Source organism: Coregonus clupeaformis, chromosome 1, assembly GCF_020615455.1.
Source record: "Coregonus clupeaformis isolate EN_2021a chromosome 1, ASM2061545v1, whole genome shotgun sequence".
In the NCBI taxonomy this organism is placed as follows: Eukaryota; Metazoa; Chordata; class Actinopteri; order Salmoniformes; family Salmonidae; genus Coregonus; species Coregonus clupeaformis.
Genome location: NC_059192.1, coordinates 6,620,169 through 6,648,101, shown reverse-complemented (window position 1 = coordinate 6,648,101; position 27,933 = coordinate 6,620,169). Strand labels below are relative to the sequence as shown.

The 27,933-nt window shown below is 42.6% G+C and overlaps 1 protein-coding gene across 2 annotated transcripts; it reads left to right on the top strand.

The window, feature by feature from the left end:
- The first annotated feature begins 69 nt into the window (after positions 1 to 69).
- On the top strand, positions 70 to 27,545 carry dnaaf10 (dynein axonemal assembly factor 10). 2 transcript variants are annotated; one of them, XM_041889486.2, is made up of 8 exons: positions 70 to 414; positions 859 to 959; positions 1,864 to 1,994; positions 9,878 to 9,979; positions 10,234 to 10,349; positions 12,997 to 13,131; positions 16,548 to 16,645; positions 26,996 to 27,545. In XM_041889486.2, the coding sequence occupies exons 1-8, from the start codon at positions 229 to 231 to the stop codon at positions 27,201 to 27,203; spliced, it is 1,077 nt and encodes a 358-aa protein (XP_041745420.1). In that variant the 5' UTR covers positions 70 to 228; the 3' UTR covers positions 27,204 to 27,545. The 2 variants fall into 2 exon arrangements, with proteins under 2 accessions (XP_041745420.1, XP_041745503.1); XM_041889569.2 differs by lacking the exon at positions 26,996 to 27,545 and adding an exon at positions 17,077 to 17,242.
- The last annotated feature ends 388 nt before the right edge of the window (positions 27,546 to 27,933 follow it).

Genomic DNA, 27,933 nt, shown 5'->3' with positions numbered 1-27,933 from the left:
GTATTCAACAAATAAATTGTCTTTCATATTTTCATCAGGCGAAAATGCAGACAGCGCTTTATGTGGCCTTCCATATCATTTGTGTTGGTACAAAATCGTGTTGACAAGTTACCGAACCAAGCTTTAAAAAATTAGCTTGTTATTATATTAGTGTCAGAAAATCGTTATATCAGTCATTATTAGAGTTCGTTATAACATTGACATCGTTATTGTCATTCCAGTGAAGAAATGTCGACGCCATTTGAGAAGCCACAAATTATAGCTCACGTTCAGAAAAGCTTGAACTACACAGTGTTTGACAGTAAATGGATTCCTTGTAGTGCAAAGTTTGTCTGTCTGGGAAACTATGCAAGGGGCACCGGAGTGATGCAAATATACGAGGTGGAACATGGAGAGGTTAAACTCGTAAAAGAGGTAGCAAATTTTGTATTGTTTGTGCTTTGTTTTCTATCTAGTTAGCTCACGCTTTTAGCTAGCTAGGTAAGTGTTAGCATTGTAGTTTGTTCTGGAAAAGTCGTTCGGATAACTTTGTTACTATAGCAACTAGTAACACAATGACCCCTGTCGGTCTGTGAAACTGCAGCAGCGATTGTAGCTAGATTGGTTTCTACTGTCACTTGACTGTTGTTAACAGTGCAATGTCAAAAACACACATACACGAATAGCAACCATGCATGTTCATGTTGTTATCTGTTGCAGTCGTTTGGACCCTAGCGATAACTATTTGGACCCCTGTTTCCCAAAGACAAGACAGTACCCCTTTTTGAGGCAATCCATCTAATGAATTTCAGTAATGTAGACACATTTTCAGTAATGGACAAGGTCACAAGCATAACAATGTCCTGTTATCTTTCACAGATCGAGAAAGCAAAGCCCATCAAGTGTGGTACATTCGGGGCCAGCTCTCTACAACAAAGACATATAGCAACTGGGGACTTTGATGGAAATCTCAATATATGGTAGCCTATTTATTTATCAACTATTTGACAAGACATATCACATGTCTTGTCAAATAGATTTACCCTACCACCAGCATGTGCTGCTATACATCATAAAAGCTATCTCTAGTAAGGACATTGGTGACAGTGTGTCCAGACGCCTGGTCCCAGGTCTGTTTGTACTAGCCAACTCCTTTGCGACCATATAGGAGACGGTGGCTATACAGCACTAACAGATCTAGGATCAGGCTATGTGCCTGTACAATCAAATCAAATGTTATTTGTCACATGCTTCGTAGACAACGTGTAGACTAACAGTGAAATGCTTACTTACGGGTCCTTTTCCAACAGTGCAGAGTTAAAGATTAGATTAAAAAAATATATAAAAAGTGACACGAGGAATAAATACACAGTGAATAATGAATAAAAATAATATGTCTATATATAGGGAGTAGACAATAACATACCCTCCTGTAGCTCAGTTGGTAGAGCATGGCGCTTGCAACGCCAGGGTTGTGGGTTCGATTCCCACGGGGGGCCAGTATGAAAAATGTATGCACTAACTGTAAGTCGCTCTGGATAAGAGCGTCTGCTAAATGACTAAAATGTAAAATGGCTATATACAGGGAGTGCCAGTACTGAGTCGATGTGCAGGGGTACTGTACATATAGGTAGGGGTAAAGTGACTGGGCAGTATGTGTGAGTGTGTGGGTAGTGTCCAGTAGGAGTCAGTGCAAGGGAGTTGGTGTCAATGCAGGTAGTCTGGTTAGCCATTTGATTAGCTATTTAGTGGTCTTGTTTAGAAGTCTTATGGCTTGGGGGGTAGAGGCTGTTCCAGCTCCTGTTGGTTCCAGACTTGGTATTTTGGTACCTAGTTGCCGTGCGGTCGTCATCTGATCCTGTGATATCCCCTGTCTGTCTGTAGGAACCTGGAGGTGCCTGACGTGTCTGTGTACTCTGTGAAGGCCCACAAGGAGATCGTGAACAGCATAGATGGTGTCGGGGGTCTGGGGATCGGTGACGGGGCCCCCGAGATCGTGACTGGGAGCAGAGATGGTAATTATTATATATTTTTTAAAAGATTACTTTAATCCTGAGGGTGTAGCTAGGATTCTTAGGCAAGCACTCGTAGGATGCTGTAAAAGAAGATGGAATACAGACAGAAGTCATAAATTCATTAACATCAACTGAGTTTCAAGTTTTAGTTTCAAGTACAGGATACACATGGTATCCAGTATACAAATCAAATCAAATCAAATTTTATTGGTCACATGCGCCGAATACAACAGGTGCAGACATTACAGTGAAATGCTTACTTACAGCCCTTAACCAACAGTGCATTTATTTTTAACGAAAAAATAAAAATAAAACAACAACAAAAAAAGTGTTGAGAAAAAAAGAGCAGAAGTAAAATAAAATAACAGTAGGGGAGGCTATACAGTGGGGGAAAAAAGTATTTAGTCAGCCACCAATTGTGCAAGTTCTCCCACTTAAAAAGATGAGAGAGGCCTGTAATTTTCATCATAGGTACACGTCAACTATGACAGACAAAATGAGAAAAAAAAATCCAGAAAATCACATTGTAGGATTTTTAATGAATTTATTTGCAAATTATGATGGAAAATAAGTATTTGGTCAATAACAAAAGTTTCTCAATACTTTGTTATATACCCTTTGTTGGCAATGACACAGGTCAAACGTTTTCTGTAAGTCTTCACAAGGTTTTCACACACTGTTGCTGTTATTTTGGCCCATTCCTCCATGCAGATCTCCTCTAGAGCAGTATGTTTTGGGGCTGTCGCTGGGCAACACAGACTTTCAACTCCCTCCAAGATTTTCTATGGGGTTGAGATCTGGAGACTGGCTAGGCCACTCCAGGACCTTGAAATGCTTCTTACGAAGCCACTCCTTCAGTTGCCGGGCGGTGTGTTTGGGATCATTGTCATGCTGGAAAGACCCAGCCACGTTTCATCTTCAATGCCCTTGCTGATAGAAGGAGGTTTTCACTCAAAATCTCACGATACATGGCCCCATTCATTCTTTCCTTTACACGGATCAGTCGTCCTGGTCCCTTTGCAGAAAAACAGCCCCAAAGCATGATGTTTCCACCCCCCATGCTTCACAGTAGGTATGGTGTTCTTTGGATGCAACTCAGAATTCTTTGTCCTCCAAACACGACGAGTTGAGTTTTTACCAAAAAGTTATATTTTGGTTTCATCTGACCATATGACATTCTCCCAATCCTCTTCTGGATCATCCAAATGCACTCCAGCAAACTTCAGACGGGCCTGGACATGTACTGGCTTAATCAGGGTGACACGTCTGTCACTGCAGTATTTGAGTCCCTGGCGGCGTAGTGTGTTACTGATGGTAGGCTTTGTTACTTTGGTCCCAGCTCTCTGCAGGTCATTGACTAGGTCCCCCCGTGTGGTTCTGGGATTTTTGCTCACCGTTCTTGTGATCATTTTGACCCCACGGGGTGAGATCTTGCGTGGAGCCCCAGATCGAGGGAGATTATCAGTTGTCTTGTATGTCTTCCATTTCCTAATAATTGCTCCCACAGTTGCTTTCTTCAAACCAAGCTGCTTACCTATTGCAGATTCAGTCTTCCCAGCCTGGTGCAGGTCTACAATTTTGTTTCTGGTGTCCTTTGACAGCTCTTTGGTCTTGGCCATAGTGGAGTTTGGAGTGTGACTATTTGAGGTTGTGGACAGGTGTCTTTTATACTGACAACAAGTTCAAACAGGTGCCATTAATACAGGTAACGAGTGGAGGACAGAGGAGCCTCTTAAAGAAGAAGTTACAGGTCTGTGAGAGCCAGAAATCTTGCTTGTTTGTAGGTGACCAAATACTTATTTTCCACCATAATTTGCAAATAAATTCATAAAAATCCTACAATGTGATTTTCTGGATTTTCTTTTCTCAATTTGTCTGTCATAGTTGACGTGTACCTATGATGAAAATTACAGGCCTCTCTCATCTTTTTAAGTGGGAGAACTTGCACAATTGGTGGCTGACTAAATACTTTTTTTCCCCCACTGTATATACAGGGGGTACCCAGTCAGAGTCAATGTGCGGGGGCACCGGCTAGTTGAGGTAGTTGAAGTAATATGTACATGTGGGTAGAGTTAAAGTGACTATGCATAAATAATTAACAGAGTAGCAGCAGCGTAAAAAGGATGGGGTGGGGGGCAGTGCAAATAGTCTGGGTAGCCATGATTAGCTGTTCAGGAGTCTTATGGCTTGGGGGTAGAAGCTGTTGAGAAGTCTTTTGGACCTAGACTTGGCACTCCGGTACCGCTTGCCGTGCGGTAGCAGAGAGAACAGTCTATGACTAGGGTGGCTGGAGTCTTTGACAATTTTGAGGGCCTTCCTCTGACACCGCCTGGTATAGAGGTCCTGGATGGCAGGAAGCTTGGCCCCAGTGATGTACTGGGCCGTACGCGCTACCCTCTGTAGTGCCTTGCGGTCGGAGGCCAAGCAGTTGCCATACCAGGCGGTGATGCAACCAGTCAGGATGCTCTCGATGGTGCAGCTGTAGAATTTTTTTGAGGATCTGAGGACCCATGCCAAATCTTTTCAGTCTCCTGAGGGGAATAGGCTTTGTCGTGCCCTCTTCACGACTGTCTTGGTGTGTTTGGACCATGATAGTTCGTTGGTGATGTGGACACCAAGGAGCTTGAAGCTCTCAACCTGTTCCACTACAGCCCCGTCGATGAGAATGGGGGCGTGCTCAGTCTCTTTTTTTTTCCTGTAGTCCACAATCATCTCCTTTGTCTTGGTCACGTTGAGGGAGAGGTTGTTGTCCTGGCACCACACGGCCAGGTCTCTGACCTCCTCCCTATAGGCTGTCTCATCGTTGTCGGTGATCAGGCCTACCACTGTTGTGTCGTCGGCAAACTTAATGATGGTGTTGGAGTCGTGCCTGGCCATGCAGTCATGGGTGAACAGAGAGTACAGGAGGGGACTGAGCACGCACCCCTGAGGGGCCCCCGTGTTGAGGATCAGTGTGGCAGATGTGTTGTTACCTACCCTTACCACCTGGGGGCGGCCCGTCAGGAAGTCCAGGATCCAGTTGCAGAGGGAGGTGTTTAGTCCCAGGATCCTTAGCTTAGTGATGAGCTTAGAGGGCACTATGGTGTTGAATGCTGAGCTGTAGTCAATGAATAGCATTCTCACGTAGGTGTTCCTCTTGTCCAGGTGGGAAAGGGCAGTGTGGAGTGCAATAGAGATTGCATCATCTGTGGATCTGTTGAGGCGGTATGCAAATTGGAGTGGGTCTAGGGTTTCTGGGATAATGCTGTTGATGTGAGCCATGACCAGCCTTTCAAAGCACTTCATGGCTACAGACGTCAGTGCTACGGGTCGGTAGTCATTTAGGCAGGTTATCTTAGAGTCCTTGGGCACGGGGACTATGGTGGTCTGCTTGAAACATGTTGGTATTACAGACTCAGTCAGGGACATGTTGAAAATGTCAGTGAAGACACTTGCCAGTTGGTCAGCACATGCTCGGAGTACACGTCCTGGTAATCCGTCTGGCCCTGCGGCCTTGTGAATGTTGACCTGCTTAAAAGTCTTACTCACATCGGCTACGGAGAGCGTGATCACATAGTCATCCGGAACAGCTGGTGCTCTCATGCATGCTTCAGTGTTGCTTGCCTCGAAGCGAGCATAGAAGTGGTTTAGCTCGTCTGGTAGGCTTGTGTCACTGGGCAGCTCGCGGCTGTGCTTCCCTTTGTAGTCTGTAATAGTTTTCAAGCCCTGCCACATCCGGCGACATCAGAGCCAGTGTAGTACGATTCAATCTTAGTCCTGTATTGACTCTTTGCCTGTTTGATGGTTCGTCGGAGGGCATAGCGGGATTTCTTATAAGCGTCGGGTTAGAGTCCCGTTCCTTGAAAGCGGCAGCTCTACCCTTTAGCTCAGTGCGGATGTTTCCTGTAATCCATGGCTTCTGGTTGGGGTATGTACGTACGGTCAATGTGGGGACGACATCATCGATGCACTTATTGATGAAGCCAGTGACTGATGTGGTGTACTCCTCAATGCTGTCTGAAGAATCCCGGAACATGTTCCAGTCTGTGCTAGCAAAACAGTCCAACTAAATGCTCTCTTTCAGGTTCCTTCTCGACAATACAACAACAATAAGAAATAATAAAGATAAGAATACGAACATAAAGTAAATGGCTCAGTAGAATAGAATAAACATTTAGCATAAGTATAATACAGGAAGGCACACTTTATAGTAGTACAATATTTACAGTACTTTCAGAAAGTATTCACATCCCTTGACTTTTTCCACATTTTGTTGTGTTACAAAGTGGGATTCAAATGGATTTAATTGTCATTTTTGGTCAACGATCTACAGAAAATACTCTGTAAAAAATTCTAACATTTGTAAGAAATAACACTAATATCTTCATTAGATAAGTATTCAACCCCCAGAGTCAATACGTGTAAGAATCACCTTTGGCAGTGATTACAACTGTGAGTCTTTCTGGTTAAGTCTCTAAGAGCTTTGCACACCTGGATTGTACAATATTTGCACATTCTAATTTTTAAAAGTCTTCAAGCTCTGTCAAGTTGGTTGTTGATCATTGCTAGACAGCCATTTTCAAGTCTTGCCATATACAGTACCATTCAAACGTTTGGAAACACCTACTCATTCAAGGGTTTTTCTTGATTTTTACTATTTTCTACATTGTAGAATAATAGTGAAGACATCAAAACTATGAAATAACACATATGAAATCATGTAGTAACCAAAAAAGTGTTAAACAAATCAAAATATATTTTAGATGTTAGATTCTTCAAAGTAGCCACGCTTTGCCTTGATGACAGCTTTGCACACCCTTGAGATGTGTTAAGAGTCAGTGTGGAGGAGGTGTTGTTGCCAATCCTCACAGCCTGTGGTCTGCCCGTCAGGAAGTCCAGGGTCCAGTTGCAGAGGGTGGTGTCCAGACCCAGGGCTCTGAGTTTGGTGTCGCGCTTGGAGGGAACAATAGAGTTGAATGCTGAACTATAGTCAATGAACAGCATTATTCCCCTTGACTTTTTCCATATTTTGTTAATTTACAGCCTTATTCTAAAATGGATCAAATTGTTTTCCCCCTCAATCTACACACAATAACCAATAATGGCAAAGCAAAAACAGGATTTTATACATTTTTGCACATTTATACAAAATAATCAACTGAAATATCACATTTACATAAGTATTCAGACCCTTTACTCAGTACTTTGTTGAAGCACCTTTGGCAGCAATTACAGCCTTGAGTCTTCTTGGGTATGATGCTACAAGCTTGGCACACCTGTATTTTGGGATTTATGGGGTATAAAGTTATGTACAGCAACCCAAGGTGTAAAATATTAAATAATGGTTACTTCTCAGAATGTATTGAGCTTTTAAGAGGAGTAAAACAAGGCTGTCCGTTGTCTCCATATCTATTTATTATGGCCATTGAAATGCTAGCTATTAAAATTAGATCCAACAAGAACATCAAGGGGTTAGAAATCCAGGGGATGAAAACAAAAGTGTTAAGTGTATGCCGATGACTCAAGTTTCTTCTTAAGTCCGCAATCTGGATCCCTGCACAGTCTTATTGAAGATCTTGATCCCTTTTCTAACCTCTCTGGACTAAAACCTAATTATGACAAGTGTACCATATTACGTATTGGATCGTTAAAAGACACAGTGTTTACACTACCTTTTAGTTTACCAATAAAATGGACGGATGGTGAAGTAGACGTACTTGGTATTCATATCCCAAAAAAATATCAATTAACTTACCACAATCAATTTAAATAGGAAGTTAGCAAAAATAGATACGATTCTGCAACCATGGAGAGGTAAATACTTGTCTATTTATGGAAAAATCACATTGATTAACTCTTTGGTCCTATCTCAGTTTACTTACTTACTGATGGCGCTGCCTACTCCAGACAACTCGTTTTTTAAAATCATATGAGCAAAAAGTATTTCATTTTATTTGGAATGCTAAGCCAGACAAAAAAAAAAGATTGTGGGAGGTGTTTTGTTAGACTTCAGTGCGGCTTTTGACATCATCGATCATAGTCTGCTGCTGGAAAAACGTATTTATTATGGCTTTACACCCCCTGCTATATTGTGGATAAAGAGTTACCTGTCTAACAGAAAACACAGGGTGTTCTTTAATGGAAGCCTCTCCAAAATAATCCAGGTAGAATCACGCATTCCCCAGGGCAGCTGTCTAGGCCCCTTACTTTTTTCAATCTTTACTAATGATATGCCACTGGCTTTGAGTAAAGCCAGAGTGTCTATGAATGCGGATGACTCAACACTATACACGTCAGCTACTACAGTGAGTGAAATGACTGCAACACTTAACAAAGAGCTGCAGTTAGTTTCAGAATGGGTGGCAATAAATAAGTTAGTCCTAAATATTTCAAAAAACTAAAAGCATTGTATTTGGGACAAATCATTCACTAAACCATAAACGCCAACTAAATATTGTAATGAATAATGTGGAAATTGAGAAAGTTGAGGTGACTAAACTGCTTGGAGTAACCCTGGATTGTAAACCGTCATGGTCAAAACATGTTGATGCAACAGTAGAAGTCTGTCCATAATAAAGTGATGCTCTACCTTTTTAACAGCACTATCAACAAAGCAGGTCCTACTGGCCCTAGTTTTGTAGCACCTGGACTACTGTTCAGTCGTGGGGTCAGGTGCCACAAGGAGGGACTATTGGCTCAGATCAGGGCAGCGCGGCTGGCCCTTAAGTGTACACGGAGAGCTAACGTTAATAATATGCATGTCAATCTCTCATGGCTCAAAGTGGAGGAGAGATCGACTTCATCACTACTTGTTTTTGTAAGAAGTGTTGACATGCTGAATGCACCGAGGTGTCTGTTTTAAACTACTAGCACACAGCTCGGACACCCATGCATACCCCATTAGACATGCCACCAGAGGTCTCTTCACAATCTCCAAGTCCAGAACGGACTATGGGAGGCGTACAGTACTACATAGAGCCATGGCTACATGGAACTCCATTACACATCAGATAACTGATGCAAGCAGTAGAATCAGATTTTTTTTCAAAACAGCCTCTTGAAGCACTTCATGATGACTGGGGTGAGTGCGACAAGGCGATAGTCATTTGGCCATGTCACCTTGATTTTCTTGGACACTGGGATGATGGTGGTCACAGGTTGAAGATGTCCGAGAAGAGAGCCACCAGTTGGTCAGCACAAACTCTGAGGACGCGACCAGCAGGGTTCTTACAGTCATGAAAATCCTGGAAAAGTCATGGAATTTTAAAATGGTGTTTTCCAGGCCTGGAAAAGTTTTGGGAAAATGATAAAAATCCAAAAAGTCATGGAAATTAATTTAATAATTTCTGTAAATGTAATTTAGTTAGGCACAGTTTTATAAATATGTTATCAATCAATTTACAAATCAACATATCAGCCAGGATCGGAATGACACTTTAGCACGGCTGTGTATGCATGCATCACCTGCATGTGTGCGAAACGAATGGGCCGCGGTGTTGCCAACTTAGTGACTGTCGCTAGATTTATGCTCCTTTGAGACCCCTCTTTCAAAGTCACTGAGATCTCTTCTTCTAGCCACGGTAGCCAAAATTATGGCCAACTGGGCATTTTTATACATGACCCTAAGCATGATGGGATGTTAATGGCTTAATTAAGTCAGGAACCACACTTGTGTGGAAGCACCTGCTTTCGATATACTTGTATCTCTCATTTACTCAACTGTTTCCTTTATATTGTCAGTTGCCTGTATATTCCTCAATGTTGATGGACGAGTCCTGGATGGATGAATCTTTTAACATATTCCAATCAGTATTCTCAAAACAGTCCTGCAGTGCCGCCATCTTACATGAGGCATCAAAATATGTGTTTAATGTTATCCCTGCTGTCTGTGTTCTGTCTTCCAGGGACAGTGAAGGTGTGGGACCCCAGACAGAAGGACTCACCTGTGGCTAACATGGAGCCAGGGGAGGGGGAGGCCAAGAGAGACTGCTGGACCGTAGCTTTTGGTACGTATGGGGAAAAATACTAGCATAATGGAAACCCGTGGTTTCCCATGCTGCATCGCTCCTGTCACTTCACTCATCTACGCTCATCTCAAATCTGCATTGGGACGCAGGAATGAATAGATCTCATGTTATCCTTCGCTTGCAGAAATTAGCAAAGCATAGGTCCTAAATGTCTAAGTTACTACATTTAAAACACCATCATAATGATAATTTAACCCCTCTGAGTAAAGTCTGTTTGACCATTTCTTCTCCAGGCCACGCCTTCAATGACCAGGACCGCTGTGTGTGTGCTGGCTACGACAACGGAGACATCAAGCTCTTTGACCTCAGGAACATGTCTCTCCGGTGGGAAACCAACATTAAAAATGGGGTGAGGCCAACTGAAGATGCCAAGGGCCGGTTTCCTGCACCCAGATTAAAGGGAGAGTGCCAGATTTAGGCAATTGAGCTATTTTTCGATTTACCCAGAGACAGATTAACTGATGGGTAAAAATGGTATGTCTCTGCGTGCAGTGTGCTAGCTGTACCTGTAGACCTCCAGTCATTGTGCTAACGCTAGTTAGCAACATCTCTTAAAACTATCTTGAACCTTCTTCATACTGGACGCAGAGGCATACTGGACACAGAGACATACAGGACGCAGAGACATATCAATTAGTTAATTTACTCTGGGTAAGTATAAATTGTTGGCTGGTTTCCTGGACACAGATTAAGCCTTCTTCTCAACTAAAATCTTGCACTGTCCCTTTAAGCTCAGTTCTATTCTGAAATGCACTTTCAATGGAGATTTTAGTTGAGAAGAATGCTTAGGGCTCTGTTCTATCCGCACCGCGGAAGTTCAGCTTTACAGCGTGATTGAAATTTAAAGGCAATGTTCCCGCTTTAGCGGAGACTGCGTTCAGGGTAAACGCTGCAATATGTCGGCTCAATCGGAAATGACCTTTACATTTCTATGGCGGAATCGGTAATGCTTCAGCATTACAGGTTGAATAGAGCCCTTAATCTGTGTCCAGGAAATCAGCCCTGAATGTCTGGAGAATTATATGGTAGTAGTGGTCTGTACCTGCTTTTTGCTCGATTCGATATTGACACAGTAACAGCAGAATAGCAGCTACCTTCATATTGTGACTATGAACAGCCAACCTTGATATACGTTAAAGGCCCAGTGCAGTCAAAATTCAGTTTTTCCTGTGTTTTGTATCATATTGTACAACAGCTGATGAAACTAACACTTTAAAGGTGTGAAAAATGTTGATCAGTGTTATTTCCTGATAGTTGCTGGTTGAAAATACAATCTACACAGGACCTTCTAATCAGCCTGTTTGAATGGGCAGGAGTTTTGGCTTGTTTAGTAGACCAATAACAATGAGTTCCAAACCTCTCTGCCAATAACAGCTAGTTTTAAGTTCCCCCCTCCCCACTCAGACCATTCCCAGACAGTCCAAGCAAAATTATTGCTTGAGAAAGTGTTTTTTGTTGCAAAAAAAGCAATTTTTGTCAATTTTAATGGAAAACTATTACAATTTTTACCTTTTGACATTGGACATTTTGAAATGTTTTTCCTGGATTATTGGTGTTGTGTATGTAATGTTTCATGCTCTTATACATGTCTATCTGTATTCTACAAGGGCCCATTTTTTCCCCTTTCAACACTGAGACCCAATCGGTGGAAAAAGTATATTTTAATATATTACGTGTATACTTAAATATACTACGAATTAATAGAATATACTTCAAAATACCAGATGTACTTTTCTAGTATATCATTAAGTATGCTTTACACATACTATCATTTCACTTCAATACACTTCTAGGAGCTGAAGTTAGTTCTACTGAGGACATTTATCTGCTAGGAGCTAAAGTTAGTTCTACTGAGGACATTTCTCTCGGTGCTAGGAGATGAAGTTAGTTCTACTGTGGACATTTCTCTGCTAGGAGCTGAAGTTAGTTCTACTGGGGACATTTCTCTCGGTGCTAGGAGCTGAAGTTAGTTCTACTGAGGACATTTCTCTGCTAGGAGCTGACGTTAGTTCTACTGAGGTCATTTCTCTGCTAGGAGCTAAAGTTAGTTCTACTGAGGACATTTCTCTCGGTGCTAGGAGCTGAAGTTAGTTCTACTGAGGACATTTCTCTGCTAGGAGCTGAAGTTAGTTCTACTGAGGACATTTCTCTCGGTGCTAGGAGCTGAAGTTAGTTCTACTGAGGACATTTCTCTGCTAGGAGCTGAAGTTAGTTCTATTGAGGACATTTCTCTGCTAGGAGCTGAAGTTAGTTCTACTGAGGTCATTTCTCTGCTAGGAGCTGAAGTTAGTTCTGCTGAGGTCATTTCTCTGCTAGGAGCTGAAGTTAGTTCTACTGAGGACATTTCTCTGCTAGGAGCTGAAGTTAGTTCTACTGAAGTCATTTCTCTCAGTGCTAGGAGCTGAAGTTAGTTCTACTGAGGTCATTTTTCTGCTAGGAGCTGAAGTTAGTTCTACTGAGGTCATTTCTCTGCTAGGAGCTGAAGTTAGTTCTACTGAGGACATTTCTCTGCTATGAGCTGAAGTTAGTTCTACTGAGGTCATTTCTCTCAGTGCTAGGAGCTGAAGTTAGTTCTACTGAGGTCATTTCTCTGCTAGGAGCTGAAGTTAGTTCTACTGAGGTCATTTCTCTCAGTGCTAGGAGCTGAAGTTAGTTCTACTGAGGACATTTCTCTGCTAGGAGCTGAAGTTAGTTCTACTGAAGTCATTTCTCTCAGTGCTAGGAGCTGAAGTTAGTTCTACTGAGGTCATTTTTCTGCTAGGAGCTGAAGTTAGTTCTACTGAGGTCATTTCTCTCAGTGCTAGGAGCTGAAGTTAGTTCTACTGAGGACATTTCTCTGCTAGGAGCTGAAGTTAGTTCTACTGAGGACATTTCTCTGCTAGGAGCTGAAGTTAGTTCTACTGAGGTCATTTCTCTGGTATGGCTCGGCTGTCCGGCTGTCCGCTCCAAGGACTCAGTGCCTCATTGTGTTATTTTCTTTTATAACTGTCCGGCAGGTATGCCACGTGGAGTTTGACAGGAAGGATATCAACATGAACAAGCTAGTGGCCACTTCATTGGAGGGGAAATTCCACGTCTTTGACATGAGGACCCAGCACCCCACCAAGGGCTTCGACTCCGTTTCCGAAAAGGTAATTAGCGAAATAGAAGGCTTACCTTTGGTGGGGTGCTGACGGGAAAAGCGTCAAAGGTTATTTTTCATCCTCCGGTGCCGGTGAGTCCGTTGTGGTTACGGAGAGAGAGAAAGTCAGTTTGAATGTTTTCACAACTGGATCTGTGTTTTTCTTACATGCTCATTGCCATGAAGTTGCCTGCCAAAGACCACATACGGTCGGTGGAGAGCGAGGTGTGGCTTTTTCAATCGTTCCTCTGTGAAATGAAAACACACTTGACTGAATTGCATTAAATCCCAGGGGTGCATCCCACATGGCACTCTTTCCACTATATAGTGCACTACTTTTGACCAGAGCCCTATGGGTAACCTAGCGGTTAGAGCAGGGGTGTCAAACTCATTTTAGCTCAGGGGCCACATGGAGGAAAATCTATTCCCAAGTGGGCCGGACCGGAAAAATCATGGTATATATATATAACTTAAAAACAACAACTTCAGATTGTTTTCTTTGTTTTAATACGATCAACATACAACATAAAGCTGGAGCCTGAGGACAGTGTGTCCAAAATAGTACAAGCACAACATGACTATTAATCATAAAACACGTCAAGTTTATTTGAAAATTCTAAAGAAAAAGAACACACAAACACACAATGCCTCAGTGATTAACAGAACTGTTTCACAGATCACAGAACTATATCAGGGTGTCATTTCTCAGGCAGAAATGTAGATAAAAATAATGAAATCCTGTTCCCCAAACAAGTGCAAGAACCACAGAGTCAAGAATAGGTTAAATATACAAATAAAACAATTAAAAACAATAGCACATCAACATAAAAACATAAACATAAATCTGAAAGCGTTGCTCAAACTCCCGTAACAGTCCCGTTATTTTATCTTTGAACCGCTTCATGTCTGCCACATGTTGGGGTCGCGCACACATTTTTCAGACAGGGGAAGTGAGCTGCATCACCACCGGCAAGTTGTCTCCCACAATGACAGCTTCAACTTGAAAGAACGTATGCTGTCATAATACTGCGTGACAACTTTGTTGCGCCCTTGCAGCTGTTTGTTCAAGTTATTCAGGTGCTCTGTAACATCCACCATAAATGCAAGGTCCTGCATCCATTCTGCGGAATGAAATTCTAACACTGGTTTGCCCTTTTCTTCCATGAACTGTTCAATTTCTTCTCGTAAATCAAAGAAACGCCTCAGCACAGCACCTCGGCTTAACCATCTTACCTCAGTGTGGTATGGCAGGCCATAGATGTGGTCTTTCTCTCTGAGAAGGCTGTCAAACTGACGGTGATTCAGGCTTCTGGATCGGATGAAATTAACAGTTTGGATGACCACCTTCATGACGTTATCCATCTTTAATGACTTGCAACACAAAGCCTCCTGGTGCAAAATACAGTGAAAAGTCAAAAAATCACGTCCTCCATTTGCAGATTGCACTTTCTCTCTGAACTTTGTCACAACGCCTGCTTTTTTTCCCGATCATTGAGGGCGCACCATCTGTAGCCAGGCTGACAGCGCGGGACCAGTCCACTCCGACTCTGTCCAGCGCGCCCGACGAATCGCGGTAAAAATATCAGCTGCTGTCGTTGTATCTGTCATCGGCACCAACTCCACGAACTCCTCGGTGACGGTCAATGTGTCATCAACTCCGCGGATGAAAATGGCCAGTTGTGCAACATCTGTAATGTCCGTGCTTTCATCAATTGCAACCGAAAGACTTCTGCAACTGGCTGTCCAAATCCACTGAAAGATCGGAAATCCTGTCTGCAACTGTGTTTCTTGTCAGGCTGATATTTGCAAAAGCCTGCCGCTTTTCAGGGCACACAATCTCTGCTGCCTTCATCATGCATGTTTTTACAAATTCACCCTCACTAAATGGTTTTGAAGCCACTGCGATTTCATTAGCAATGAGGTAGCTAGCTTTCACTGCAGCATCACTGATGTCTCGGCTGTGAGTAAACACAGACTGCTGTTTCTTCAGACCCGCCTTCTCTCATCTCCGCTGTCCTTGAAAGTTGTCATATTTGTCGGCATGAAGACTCACATAGTGGCGACGAAGGTTATATTCTTTCAGCACTGCAACATGCTCTGAACACACCAAACATACAGCTTTCCCATTCAATTCCGTGAATAAATAGGATGACAATTTTTCTTGGAACACTCTGCACTCTGCGTCCACTTTTCTCTTTTTTGACAGAGACATATTGGGGCAATGAGGGTGCCAAAGCACATAATGTTAAAAGTAGAAGCCGTAATAAATATCGCGGGCAAAACAAAGTAGCTCATTGGCTGCACGTGCTTGACCTACTTGCTCTGCCCCGGTATAAACAGTTTGCTTGCTTAACACAATTGCTATTGCGCCATCCAGTGGACGCAATTGGAACAGCGGTTTATTTTATTGAAAAATTGCAGCGCATTTTTATACTTTACAAAAAATAAAAAAAATAAATAAAAATCCGAAATCATCTCGCGAGCCGGATTAAACCCGTTTGCGGGCCTGATCCGGCCCGCGGGCCGTACGTTTGACACCCCTGGGTTAGAGCGTTGGGCCTGTAACCTATTTCGAATCCAGGACCCGACAAGGTGAAGAATCTGGACGTGCCTTTGAGCAAGGCACTTAACCCCAATTGCTCCAAGGTCAAACCCTGGCCATGACCCCACTCTCCAAGGGTGTCTGTCACAGGGAGAGTTGGGATGTGCAACAAAAAACGAATAATAACATTTCCAATTCACACAATGCATATTAATACACACTGGACGAATATAAACACCCACCAAATTAGTATTATTTTAACTAGTGCCCTATGGGCCCCGGTCAAATGTAGTGCACTTTATAGGGATTAGGGTATGACCCTGGCTCCGTTCGATCTGGTGTTTGGAGGTCTGGGGAGATCAGAGAGGACTTTGCCGCCATACCTCTTCAAATATTTGTGTAGTTCATTGAGCAATCAACAGTCGGGAACATAAATATGTCTTAATCTCATTTTGGGTTTCAATCCACTTAGATTGTTCTTTTGTTTCTTAGATTGTTGAGTTGTTTCTGGTTTCATGCCCCTTCCCCTAATCAAAGTTGTACGTCTGCCACCGACATGGGATATTACTAACCGTTGAGTGAATATATTACTAGACCTTTGGTTTGTGTGATTCTAGGGAGCATGCTGTCAAGTCAGCGTTGGGCCTGAGTGAATATACTACTAGACCTTTGGTTTGTGTGATTCTAGCGAGCATGCTGTCCAGTCAGCTACTCATTGTGCGATATCCCTGTGAACTTGCAATCACAGAAATAGAATGACCATACATTAACTTGAATGCGGATCCCATTCTATGAATTGTATTTCTATGCTTGCAATATCCATTTGAAAATGTTTAAGCACATCCTTTTTTGTATGGAATGGATTCTTTCCCATTTCATTCCAGGCCCATAAATCGACTATCTGGCAAGTGAGACATCTGCCCCAGAACAGAGACATCTTTATGACGGCAGGAGGAGCTGGGAACCTTCATCTATGGAAATAGTAAGTCACTTTATCTATTCATCACTTACTTGGTCAAATGGATTTCAATATATATAACCTTAGAAACATGTCTCTATAATGGTAAACTAGTTAAGACTCAAAAGAAATGCTCTTCACTCCTGGTTCTGAAGGGACACTGCTGGTACAGTATATGGGCTGAATCCTAACTTGAGATAAACATGCATAATTGGCATCAGTGCATGATGTACTGTATGTGAAAGTCTGAGTTATGCGCTTATATCTCAAGTTACATGTAGGATTTAGCCCTGAATGAGTCTAGAGTCTAGACTAGTGTGTAGATGCATCCTTGATTCCTGCTGTCTTCTGTCCTGTTAACAGTGAATACCCTGCTCAGATGATTTACTGTCTTCTGTCCTGTTAACAGTGAATACCCTGCTCAGATGATTTATTGTATTCTGTCCTGTTAACAGTGAATACCCTGCTCAGAGGATTTATTGTCTTCTGTCCTGTTAACAGTGAATACCCTGCTCAGAGGATTTATTGTCTTCCGTCCTGTTAATAGTGAATACCCTGCTCAGATGATTTACTGTCTTCTGTCCTGTTAACAGTGAATACCCTGCTCAGAGGATTTACTGTCTTCCGTCCTGTTAACAGTGAATACCCTGCTCAGAGGATTTACTGTCTTCTGTCCTGTTAACAGTGAATACCCTGCTCAGAGGATTTATTGTCTTATGTCCTGTTAACAGTGAATACCCTGCTCAGAGGATTTATTGTCTTTGTCCTGTTAATAGTGAATACCCTGCTCAGAGGATTTATTGTCTTCTGTCCTGTTAACAGTGAATACCCTGCTCAGAGGATTTACTGTCTTCTGTCCTGTTAACAGTGAATACCCTGCTAAGAGGATTTACTGTCTTCTGTCCTGTTAACAGTGAATACCCTGCTCAGAGGATTTATTGTCTTCTGTCCTGTTAACAGTGAATACCCTGCTCAGAGGATTTACTGTCTTCTGTCCTGTTAACAGTGAATACCCTGCTCAGAGGATTTATTGTCTTTGTCCTGTTAATAGTGAATACCCTGCTCAGAGGATTTATTGTCTTCTGTCCTGTTAACAGTGAATACCCTGCTCAGAGGATTTACTGTCTTCTGTCCTGTTAATAGTGAATACCCTGCTCAGAGGATTTATTGTCTTCTGTCCTGTTAACAGTGAATACCCTGCTCAGAGGATTTACTGTCTTCTGTCCTGTTAACAGTGAATACCCTGCTAAGAGGATTTACTGTCTTCTGTCCTGTTAACAGTGAATACCCTGCTCAGAGGATTTATTGTCTTCTGCCCTGTTAACAGTGAATACCCTGCTCAGAGGATTTACTGTCTTCTGTCCTGTTAATAGTGAATACCCTGCTCAGAGGATTTATTGTCTTCTGTCCTGTTAACAGTGAATACCCTGCTCAGAGGATTTACTGTCTTCTGTCCTGTTAACAGTGAATACCCTGCTAAGAGGATTTACTGTCTTCTGTCCTGTTAACAGTGAATACCCTGCTCAGAGGATTTATTGTCTTCTGTCCTGTTAACAGTGAATACCCTGCTCAGAGGATTTACTGTCTTCTGTCCTGTTAACAGTGAATACCCTGCTCAGAGGATTTATTGTCTTTGTCCTGTTAATAGTGAATACCCTGCTCAGAGGATTTATTGTCTTCTGTCCTGTTAACAGTGAATACCCTGCTCAGAGGATTTACTGTCTTCTGTCCTGTTAATAGTGAATACCCTGCTCAGAGGATTTATTGTCTTCTGTCCTGTTAACAGTGAATACCCTGCTCAGAGGATTTACTGTCTTCTGTCCTGTTAACAGTGAATACCCTGCTAAGAGGATTTACTGTCTTCTGTCCTGTTAACAGTGAATACCCTGCTCAGAGGATTTATTGTCTTCTGCCCTGTTAACAGTGAATACCCTGCTCAGAGGATTTACTGTCTTCTGTCCTGTTAACAGTGAATACCCTGCTCAGAGGATTTATTGTCTTCTGTCCTGTTAACAGTGAATACCCTGCTCAGAGGATTTACTGTCTTCTGTCCTGTTAACAGTGAATACCCTGCTAAGAGGATTTACTGTCTTCTGTCCTGTTAACAGTGAATACCCTGCTCAGAGGATTTATTGTCTTCTGTCCTGTTAACAGTGAATACCCTGCTCAGAGGATTTACTGTCTTCTGTCCTGTTAACAGTGAATACCCTGCTCAGAGGATTTATTGTCTTTGTCCTGTTAATAGTGAATACCCTGCTCAGAGGATTTACTGTCTTCTGTCCTGTTAACAGTGAATACCCTGCTCAGAGGATTTACTGTCTTCTGTCCTGTTAACAGTGAATACCCTGCTAAGAGGATTTACTGTCTTCTGTCCTGTTAACAGTGAATACCCTGCTCAGAGGATTTATTGTCTTCTGCCCTGTTAACAGTGAATACCCTGCTCAGAGGATTTACTGTCTTCTGTCCTGTTAACAGTGAATACCCTGCTCAGAGGATTTATTGTCTTCCGTCCTGTTAATAGTGAATACCCTGCTCAGATGATTTACTGTCTTCTGTCCTGTTAACAGTGAATACCCTGCTCAGAGGATTTACTGTCTTCCGTCCTGTTAACAGTGAATACCCTGCTCAGAGGATTTACTGTCTTCTGTCCTGTTAACAGTGAATACCCTGCTCAGAGGATTTATTGTCTTATGTCCTGTTAACAGTGAATACCCTGCTCAGAGGATTTATTGTCTTTGTCCTGTTAATAGTGAATACCCTGCTCAGAGGATTTATTGTCTTCTGTCCTGTTAACAGTGAATACCCTGCTCAGAGGATTTACTGTCTTCTGTCCTGTTAACAGTGAATACCCTGCTAAGAGGATTTACTGTCTTCTGTCCTGTTAACAGTGAATACCCTGCTCAGAGGATTTATTGTCTTCTGTCCTGTTAACAGTGAATACCCTGCTCAGAGGATTTACTGTCTTCTGTCCTGTTAACAGTGAATACCCTGCTCAAAGGATTTATTGTCTTTGTCCTGTTAATAGTGAATACCCTGCTCAGAGGATTTATTGTCTTCTGTCCTGTTAACAGTGAATACCCTGCTCAGAGGATTTACTGTCTTCTGTCCTGTTAATAGTGAATACCCTGCTCAGAGGATTTATTGTCTTCTGTCCTGTTAACAGTGAATACCCTGCTCAGAGGATTTACTGTCTTCTGTCCTGTTAACAGTGAATACCCTGCTAAGAGGATTTACTGTCTTCTGTCCTGTTAACAGTGAATACCCTGCTCAGAGGATTTACTGTCTTCTGCCCTGTTAACAGTGAATACCCTGCTCAGAGGATTTACTGTCTTCTGTCCTGTTAATAGTGAATACCCTGCTCAGAGGATTTATTGTCTTCTGTCCTGTTAACAGTGAATACCCTGCTCAGAGGATTTACTGTCTTCTGTCCTGTTAACAGTGAATACCCTGCTAAGAGGATTTACTGTCTTCTGTCCTGTTAACAGTGAATACCCTGCTCAGAGGATTTATTGTCTTCTGTCCTGTTAACAGTGAATACCCTGCTCAGAGGATTTACTGTCTTCTGTCCAGTTAACAGTGAATACCCTGCTCAGAGGATTTATTGTCTTTGTCCTGTTAATAGTGAATACCCTGCTCAGAGGATTTATTGTCTTCTGTCCTGTTAACAGTGAATACCCTGCTCAGAGGATTTACTGTCTTCTGTCCTGTTAATAGTGAATACCCTGCTCAGAGGATTTATTGTCTTCTGTCCTGTTAACAGTGAATACCCTGCTCAGAGGATTTACTGTCTTCTGTCCTGTTAACAGTGAATACCCTGCTAAGAGGATTTACTGTCTTCTGTCCTGTTAACAGTGAATACCCTGCTCAGAGGATTTATTGTCTTCTGCCCTGTTAACAGTGAATACCCTGCTCAGAGGATTTACTGTCTTCTGTCCTGTTAACAGTGAATACCCTGCTCAGAGGATTTATTGTCTTTGTCCTGTTAATAGTGAATACCCTGCTCAGAGGATTTATTGTCTTCTGTCCTGTTAACAGTGAATACCCTGCTCAGAGGATTTACTGTCTTCTGTCCTGTTAATAGTGAATACCCTGCTCAGAGGATTTATTGTCTTCTGTCCTGTTAACAGTGAATACCCTGCTCAGAGGATTTACTGTCTTCCGTCCTGTTAACAGTGAATACCCTGCTCAGAGGATTTACTGTCTTTGTCCTGTTAATAGTGAATACCCTGCTCAGAGGATTTATTGTCTTTGTCCTGTTAACAGTGAATACCCTGCTCAGAGGATTTACTGTCTTTGTCCTGTTAATAGTGAATACCCTGCTCAGAGGATTTATTGTCTTTGTCCTGTTAACAGTGAATACCCTGCTCAGAGGATTTACTGTCTTCTGTCCTGTTAACAGTGAATACCCTGCTCAGAGGATTTACTGTCTTCTGTCCTGTTAATAGTGAATACCCTGCTCAGAGGATTTACTGTCTTCTGTCCTGTTAACAGTGAATACCCTGCTCAGAGGATTTATTGTCTTTTTCCTGTTAATAGTGAATACCCTGCTCAGAGGATTTACTGTCTTCTGTCCTGTTAACAGTGAATACCCTGCTCAGAGGATTTATTGTCTTCTGTCCTGTTAACAGTGAATACCCTGCTCAGAGGATTTACTGTATTCTGTACTGTTAACAGTGAATACCCTGCTCAGAGGATTTACTGTCTTCTGTACTGTTAACAGTGAATACCCTGCTCAGAGGATTTACTGTCTTCTGTCCTGTTAACAGTGAATACCCTGCTCAGAGGATTTACTGTCTTCTGTACTGTTAACAGTGAATACCCTGCTCAGAGGATTTACTGTCTTCTGTCCTGTTAACAGTGAATACCCTGCTCAGAGGATTTACTGTCTTCTGTCCTGTTAACAGTGAATACCCTGCTCAGAGGATTTACTGTCGTCTGTCCTGTTAACAGTGAATACCCTGCTCAGAGGATTTACTGTCTTCTGTCCTGTTAACAGTGAATACCCTGCTCAGAGGATTTACTGTCTTCTGTCCTGTTAACAGTGAATACCCTGCTCAGAGGGATTTATTGTCTTCTGTCCTGTTAACAGTGAATACCCTGCTCAGAGGATTTACTGTATTCTGTACTGTTAACAGTGAATACCCTGCTCAGGGGATTTACTGTCTTCTGTACTGGTAACAGTGAATACCCTGCTCAGAGGATTTACTGTCTTCTGTCCTGTTAACAGTGAATACCCTGCTCAGAGGATTTACTGTCTTCTGTACTGTTAACAGTGAATACCCTGCTCAGAGGATTTACTGTCTTCTGTCCTGTTAACAGTGAATACCCTGCTCAGAGGATTTACTGTCTTCTGTCCTGTTAACAGTGAATACCCTGCTCAGAGGATTTACTGTCTTCTGTCCTGTTAACAGTGAATACCCTGCTCAGAGGATTTACTGTCTTCTGTCCTGTTAACAGTGAATACCCTGCTCAGAGGATTTATTGTCTTTGTCCTGTTAATAGTGAATACCCTGTTCAGAGGATTTACTGTCTTCTGTCCTGTTAACAGTGAATACCCTGCTCAGAGGATTTACTGTCTTCTGTCCTGTTAATAGTGAATACCCTGCTCAGAGGATTTACTGTCTTCTGTCCTGTTAACAGTGAATACCCTGCTCAGAGGATTTACTGTCTTCTGTACTGTTAACAGTGAATACCCTGCTCAGAGGATTTACTGTATTCTGTACTGTTAACAGTGAATACCCTGCTCAGAGGATTTACTGTCTTCTGTACTGTTAACAGTGAATACCCTGCTCAGAGGATTTACTGTCTTCTGTCCTGTTAACAGTGAATACCCTGCTCAGAGGATGTACTATCTTCTGTACTGTTAACAGTGAATACCCTGCTCAGAGGATTTACTGTCTTCTGTCCTGTTAACAGTGAATACCCTGCTCAGAGGATTTACTGTCTTCTGTCCTGTTAACAGTGAATACCCTGCTCAGAGGATTTACTGTCATCTGTCCTGTTAACAGTGAATACCCTGCTCAGAGGATTTACTGTCTTCTGTCCTGTTAACAGTGAATACCCTGCTCAGAGGATTTACTGTCTTCTGTACTGTTAACAGTGAATACCCTGCTCAGAGGATTTACTGTCTTCTGTCCTGTTAACAGTGAATACCCTGCTCAGAGGATTTACTGTCTTCTGTCCTGTTAACAGTGAATACCCTGCTCAGAGGATTTACTGTCTTCTGTCCTGTTAACAGTGAATACCCTGCTCAGAGGATTTATTGTCTTCTGTCCTGTTAACAGTGAATACCCTGCTCAGAGGATTTACTGTATTCTGTACTGTTAACAGTGAATACCCTGCTCAGAGGATTTACTGTCTTCTGTACTGGTAACAGTGAATACCCTGCTCAGAGGATTTACTGTCTTCTGTCCTGTTAACAGTGAATACCCTGCTCAGAGGATTTACTGTCTTCTGTACTGTTAACAGTGAATACCCTGCTCAGAGGATTTACTGTCTTCTGTCCTGTTAACAGTGAATACCCTGCTCAGAGGGATTTACTGTCTTCTGTCCTGTTAACAGTGAATACCCTGCTCAGAGGATTTACTGTCTTCTGTCCTGTTAACAGTGAATACCCTGCTCAGAGGATTTACTGTCTTCTGTCCTGTTAACAGTGAATACCCTGCTCAGAGGATTTATTGTCTTTGTCCTGTTAATAGTGAATACCCTGCTCAGAGGATTTACTGTCTTCTGTCCTGTTAACAGTGAATACCCTGCTCAGAGGATTTACTGTCTTCTGTCCTGTTAATAGTGAATACCCTGCTCAGAGGATTTACTGTCTTCTGTCCTGTTAACAGTGAATACCCTGCTCAGAGGATTTACTGTCTTCTGTACTGTTAACAGTGAATACCCTGCTCAGAGGATTTACTGTATTCTGTACTGTTAACAGTGAATACCCTGCTCAGAGGATTTACTGTCTTCTGTACTGTTAACAGTGAATACCCTGCTCAGAGGATTTACTGTCTTCTGTCCTGTTAACAGTGAATACCCTGCTCAGAGGATGTACTATCTTCTGTACTGTTAACAGTGAATACCCTGCTCAGAGGATTTACTGTCTTCTGTCCTGTTAACAGTGAATACCCTGCTCAGAGGATTTACTGTCTTCTGTCCTGTTAACAGTGAATACCCTGCTCAGAGGATTTACTGTCATCTGTCCTGTTAACAGTGAATACCCTGCTCAGAGGATTTACTGTCTTCTGTCCTGTTAATAGTGAATACCCTGCTCAGAGGATTTACTGTCTTCTGTCCTGTTAACAGTGAATACCCTGCTCAGAGGATTTACTGTCTTCTGTCCTGTTAACAGTGAATACCCTGCTCAGAGGATTTACTGTCTTCTGTCCTGTTAACAGTGAATACCCTGCTCAGAGGATTTACTGTCTTCTGTCCTGTTAACAGTGAATACCCTGCTCAGAGGATTTACTGCCTTCTGTCCTGTTAACAGTGAATACCCTGCTCAGAAGATTTACTGTCTTCTGTCCTGTTAATAGTGAATACCCTGCTCAGAGGATTTACTGTCTTCTGTCCTGTTAACAGTGAATACCCTGCTCAGAGGATTTACTGTCTTCTGTCCTGTTAACAGTGAATACCCTGCTCAGAGGATTTACTGTATTCTGTCCTGTTAATAGTGAATACCCTGCTCAGAGGATTTACTGTCTTCTGTCCTGTTAATAGTGAATACCCTGCTCAGAGGATTTACTGTCTTCTGTCCTGTTAACAGTGAATACCCTGCTCAGAGGATTTACTGTCTTCTGTCCTGTTAATAGTGAATACCCTGCTCAGAGGATTTACTGTCTTCTGTCCTGTTAACAGTGAATACCCTGCTCAGAGGATTTACTGTATTCTGTCCTGTTAATAGTGAATACCCTGCTCAGAGGATTTACTGTCTTCTGTCCTGTTAATAGTGAATACCCTGCTCAGAGGATTTACTGTCTTCTGTCCTGTTAACAGTGAATACCCTGCTCAGAGGATTTATTGTCTTTGTCCTGTTAATAGTGAATACCCTGCTCAGAGGATTTATTGTCTTCTGTCCTGTTAACAGTGAATACCCTGCTCAGAGGATTTACTGTCTTCTGTCCTGTTAACAGTGAATACCCTGCTAAGAGGATTTACTGTCTTCTGTCCTGTTAACAGTGAATACCCTGCTCAGAGGATTTATTGTCTTCTGTCCTGTTAACAGTGAATACCCTGCTCAGAGGATTTACTGTCTTCTGTCCTGTTAACAGTGAATACCCTGCTCAGAGGATTTATTGTCTTTGTCCTGTTAATAGTGAATACCCTGCTCAGAGGATTTATTGTCTTCTGTCCTGTTAACAGTGAATACCCTGCTCAGAGGATTTACTGTCTTCTGTCCTGTTAATAGTGAATACCCTGCTCAGAGGATTTATTGTCTTCTGTCCTGTTAACAGTGAATACCCTGCTCAGAGGATTTACTGTCTTCTGTCCTGTTAACAGTGAATACCCTGCTAAGAGGATTTACTGTCTTCTGTCCTGTTAACAGTGAATACCCTGCTCAGAGGATTTATTGTCTTCTGCCCTGTTAACAGTGAATACCCTGCTCAGAGGATTTACTGTCTTCTGTCCTGTTAACAGTGAATACCCTGCTCAGAGGATTTATTGTCTTTGTCCTGTTAATAGTGAATACCCTGCTCAGAGGATTTATTGTCTTCTGTCCTGTTAACAGTGAATACCCTGCTCAGAGGATTTACTGTCTTCTGTCCTGTTAACAGTGAATACCCTGCTCAGAGGATTTACTGTCTTCTGTCCTGTTAACAGTGAATACCCTGCTCAGAGGATTTACTGTATTCTGTCCTGTTAATAGTGAATACCCTGCTCAGAGGATTTACTGTCTTCTGTCCTGTTAATAGTGAATACCCTGCTCAGAGGATTTACTGTCTTCTGTCCTGTTAACAGTGAATACCCTGCTCAGAGGATTTACTGTCTTCTGTCCTGTTAATAGTGAATACCCTGCTCAGAGGATTTACTGTCTTCTGTCCTGTTAACAGTGAATTCCCTGCTCAGAGGATTTACTGTCTTCTGTCCTGTTAATAGTGAATACCCTGCTCAGAGGATTTACTGTCTTCTGTCCTGTTAACAGTGAATACCCTGCTCAGAGGATTTACTGTCTTCTGTCCTGTTAACAGTGAATACCCTGCTCAGAGGATTTACTGTATTCTGTCCTGATAATAGTGAATACCCTGCTCAGAGGATTTACTGTCTTCTGTCCTGTTAATAGTGAATACCCTGCTCAGAGGATTTACTGTCTTCTGTCCTGTTAACAGTGAATACCCTGCTCAGAGGATTTACTGTCTTCTGTCCTGTTAATAGTGAATACCCTGCTCAGAGGATTTACTGTCTTCTGTCCTGTTAACAGTGAATACCCTGCTCAGAGGATTTACTGTATTCTGTCCTGTTAATAGTGAATACCCTGCTCAGAGGATTTACTGTCTTCTGTCCTGTTAATAGTGAATACCCTACTCAGAGGATTTACTGTCTTCTGTCCTGTTAACAGTGAATACCCTGCTAAGAGGATTTACTCTCTTCTGTCCTGTTAACAGTGAATACCCTGCTCAGAGGATTTATTGTCTTCTGTCCTGTTAACAGTGAATACCCTGCTCAGAGGATTTACTGTCTTCTGTCCTGTTAACAGTGAATACCCTGCTCAGAGGATTTATTGTCTTTGTCCTGTTAATAGTGAATACCCTGCTCAGAGGATTTATTGTCTTCTGTCCTGTTAACAGTGAATACCCTGCTCAGAGGATTTACTGTCTTCTGTCCTGTTAATAGTGAATACCCTGCTCAGAGGATTTATTGTCTTCTGTCCTGTTAACAGTGAATACCCTGCTCAGAGGATTTACTGTCTTCTGTCCTGTTAACAGTGAATACCCTGCTAAGAGGATTTACTGTCTTCTGTCCTGTTAACAGTGAATACCCTGCTCAGAGGATTTATTGTCTTCTGCCCTGTTAACAGTGAATACCCTGCTCAGAGGATTTACTGTCTTCTGTCCTGTTAACAGTGAATACCCTGCTCAGAGGATTTATTGTCTTTGTCCTGTTAATAGTGAATACCCTGCTCAGAGGGATTTATTGTCTTCTGTCCTGTTAACAGTGAATACCCTGCTCAGAGGATTTACTGTCTTCTGTCCTGTTAATAGTGAATACCCTGCTCAGAGGATTTACTGTCTTCTGTCCTGTTAACAGTGAATACCCTGCTCAGAGGATTTACTGTCTTCTGTCCTGTTAATAGTGAATACCCTGCTCAGAGGATTTACTGTCTTCTGTCCTGTTAACAGTGAATACCCTGCTCAGAGGATTTACTGTCTTCTGTCCTGTTAACAGTGAATACCCTGCTCAGAGGATTAAGAAGGACTCAGATGAGGTGGACATGGGCGTGGCCGGCACTGTGAACCTGCTGCAGAACGTCACTCTGTCCACCCAGCCAATCGCCAGCCTGGACTGGAGCCCCGATAAGCAGGGCCTGTGTGTCTGCTCCGCCTTCGACCAGTCCGTCCGCGTCCTCATCGTGACCAAGCTCAACCGTGTGTGAGGTGTACGGTGAAGTACCCCTAGGCGCTGAACTTGGGTCAGTTTTGCATCCCCCCCCCCCCCCACACTAATGGGTATGGTTAGTCCCAGACTGACCTGGACACCACCAGATGGGGGAGGGAGGAGGGGGGTACATCAGAAGCAGGTGTATGAAAGCTGTGGCCATTCAATGTACCTAATTAGCAAAGTAATGTCGGTGGTGAACACCAGCAGGACTGTGACCCAACTAGCTATCTATCTTCAAGGCCTGCTAGTCCAAGTTAAAATTACTAACAGAACACCCAGTTGGCCTCCATGGATGGCAGTGAGAAACTCTCTCTCTCTCTCTCTCTCTCTCTCTCTCTCTCTCTCTCTCTCTCTCTCTCTCTCTCTCTCTCTCTCTCTCTCTCTCTCTTCTCTTCTCTCTCTCTCTCTCTCTCTCTCTCTCCCTCCTCTCTCTCTCTCTCTCCTCCCCTCCCTCTCCCCTCCCCCTCTCTCTCTCTCTCTCTCTCTCTCTCTCTCTCTCTCTCTCTCTCTCTCTCTCTCTCTCTCTCTCTCTCTCTCTCGTCTCATCAAACAGTTTCCATTGAGTTGTTAGGAGGATTGAGTCACACAGGAATTTTGTGGAACTCAATATCCTTTGTTTCTCCCTCTTCCATCCCTCCAGCCATCCTTTCTCCTGTTCAAAACACGTGTAGCCGATGTTTCTAATGGCAGAAGGTTGATAGTCTGAACAAAATTCCTTTGCTAAC

Excerpts from the sequence above, each read along its gene's own strand:
- dnaaf10 (XM_041889486.2), top strand. The coding sequence starts at position 229 with ATGTCGACGCCATTTGAGAAGCCACAAATTATAGCTCACGTTCAGAAA. Across the intron at positions 9,980-10,233 it reads CTGCTGGACCGTAGCTTTTG|GCCACGCCTTCAATGACCAG; the intron begins GTACGTATGGGG and ends TTTCTTCTCCAG. Across the intron at positions 16,646-26,995 it reads AACCTTCATCTATGGAAATA|TGAATACCCTGCTCAGAGGA; the intron begins GTAAGTCACTTT and ends TCCTGTTAACAG.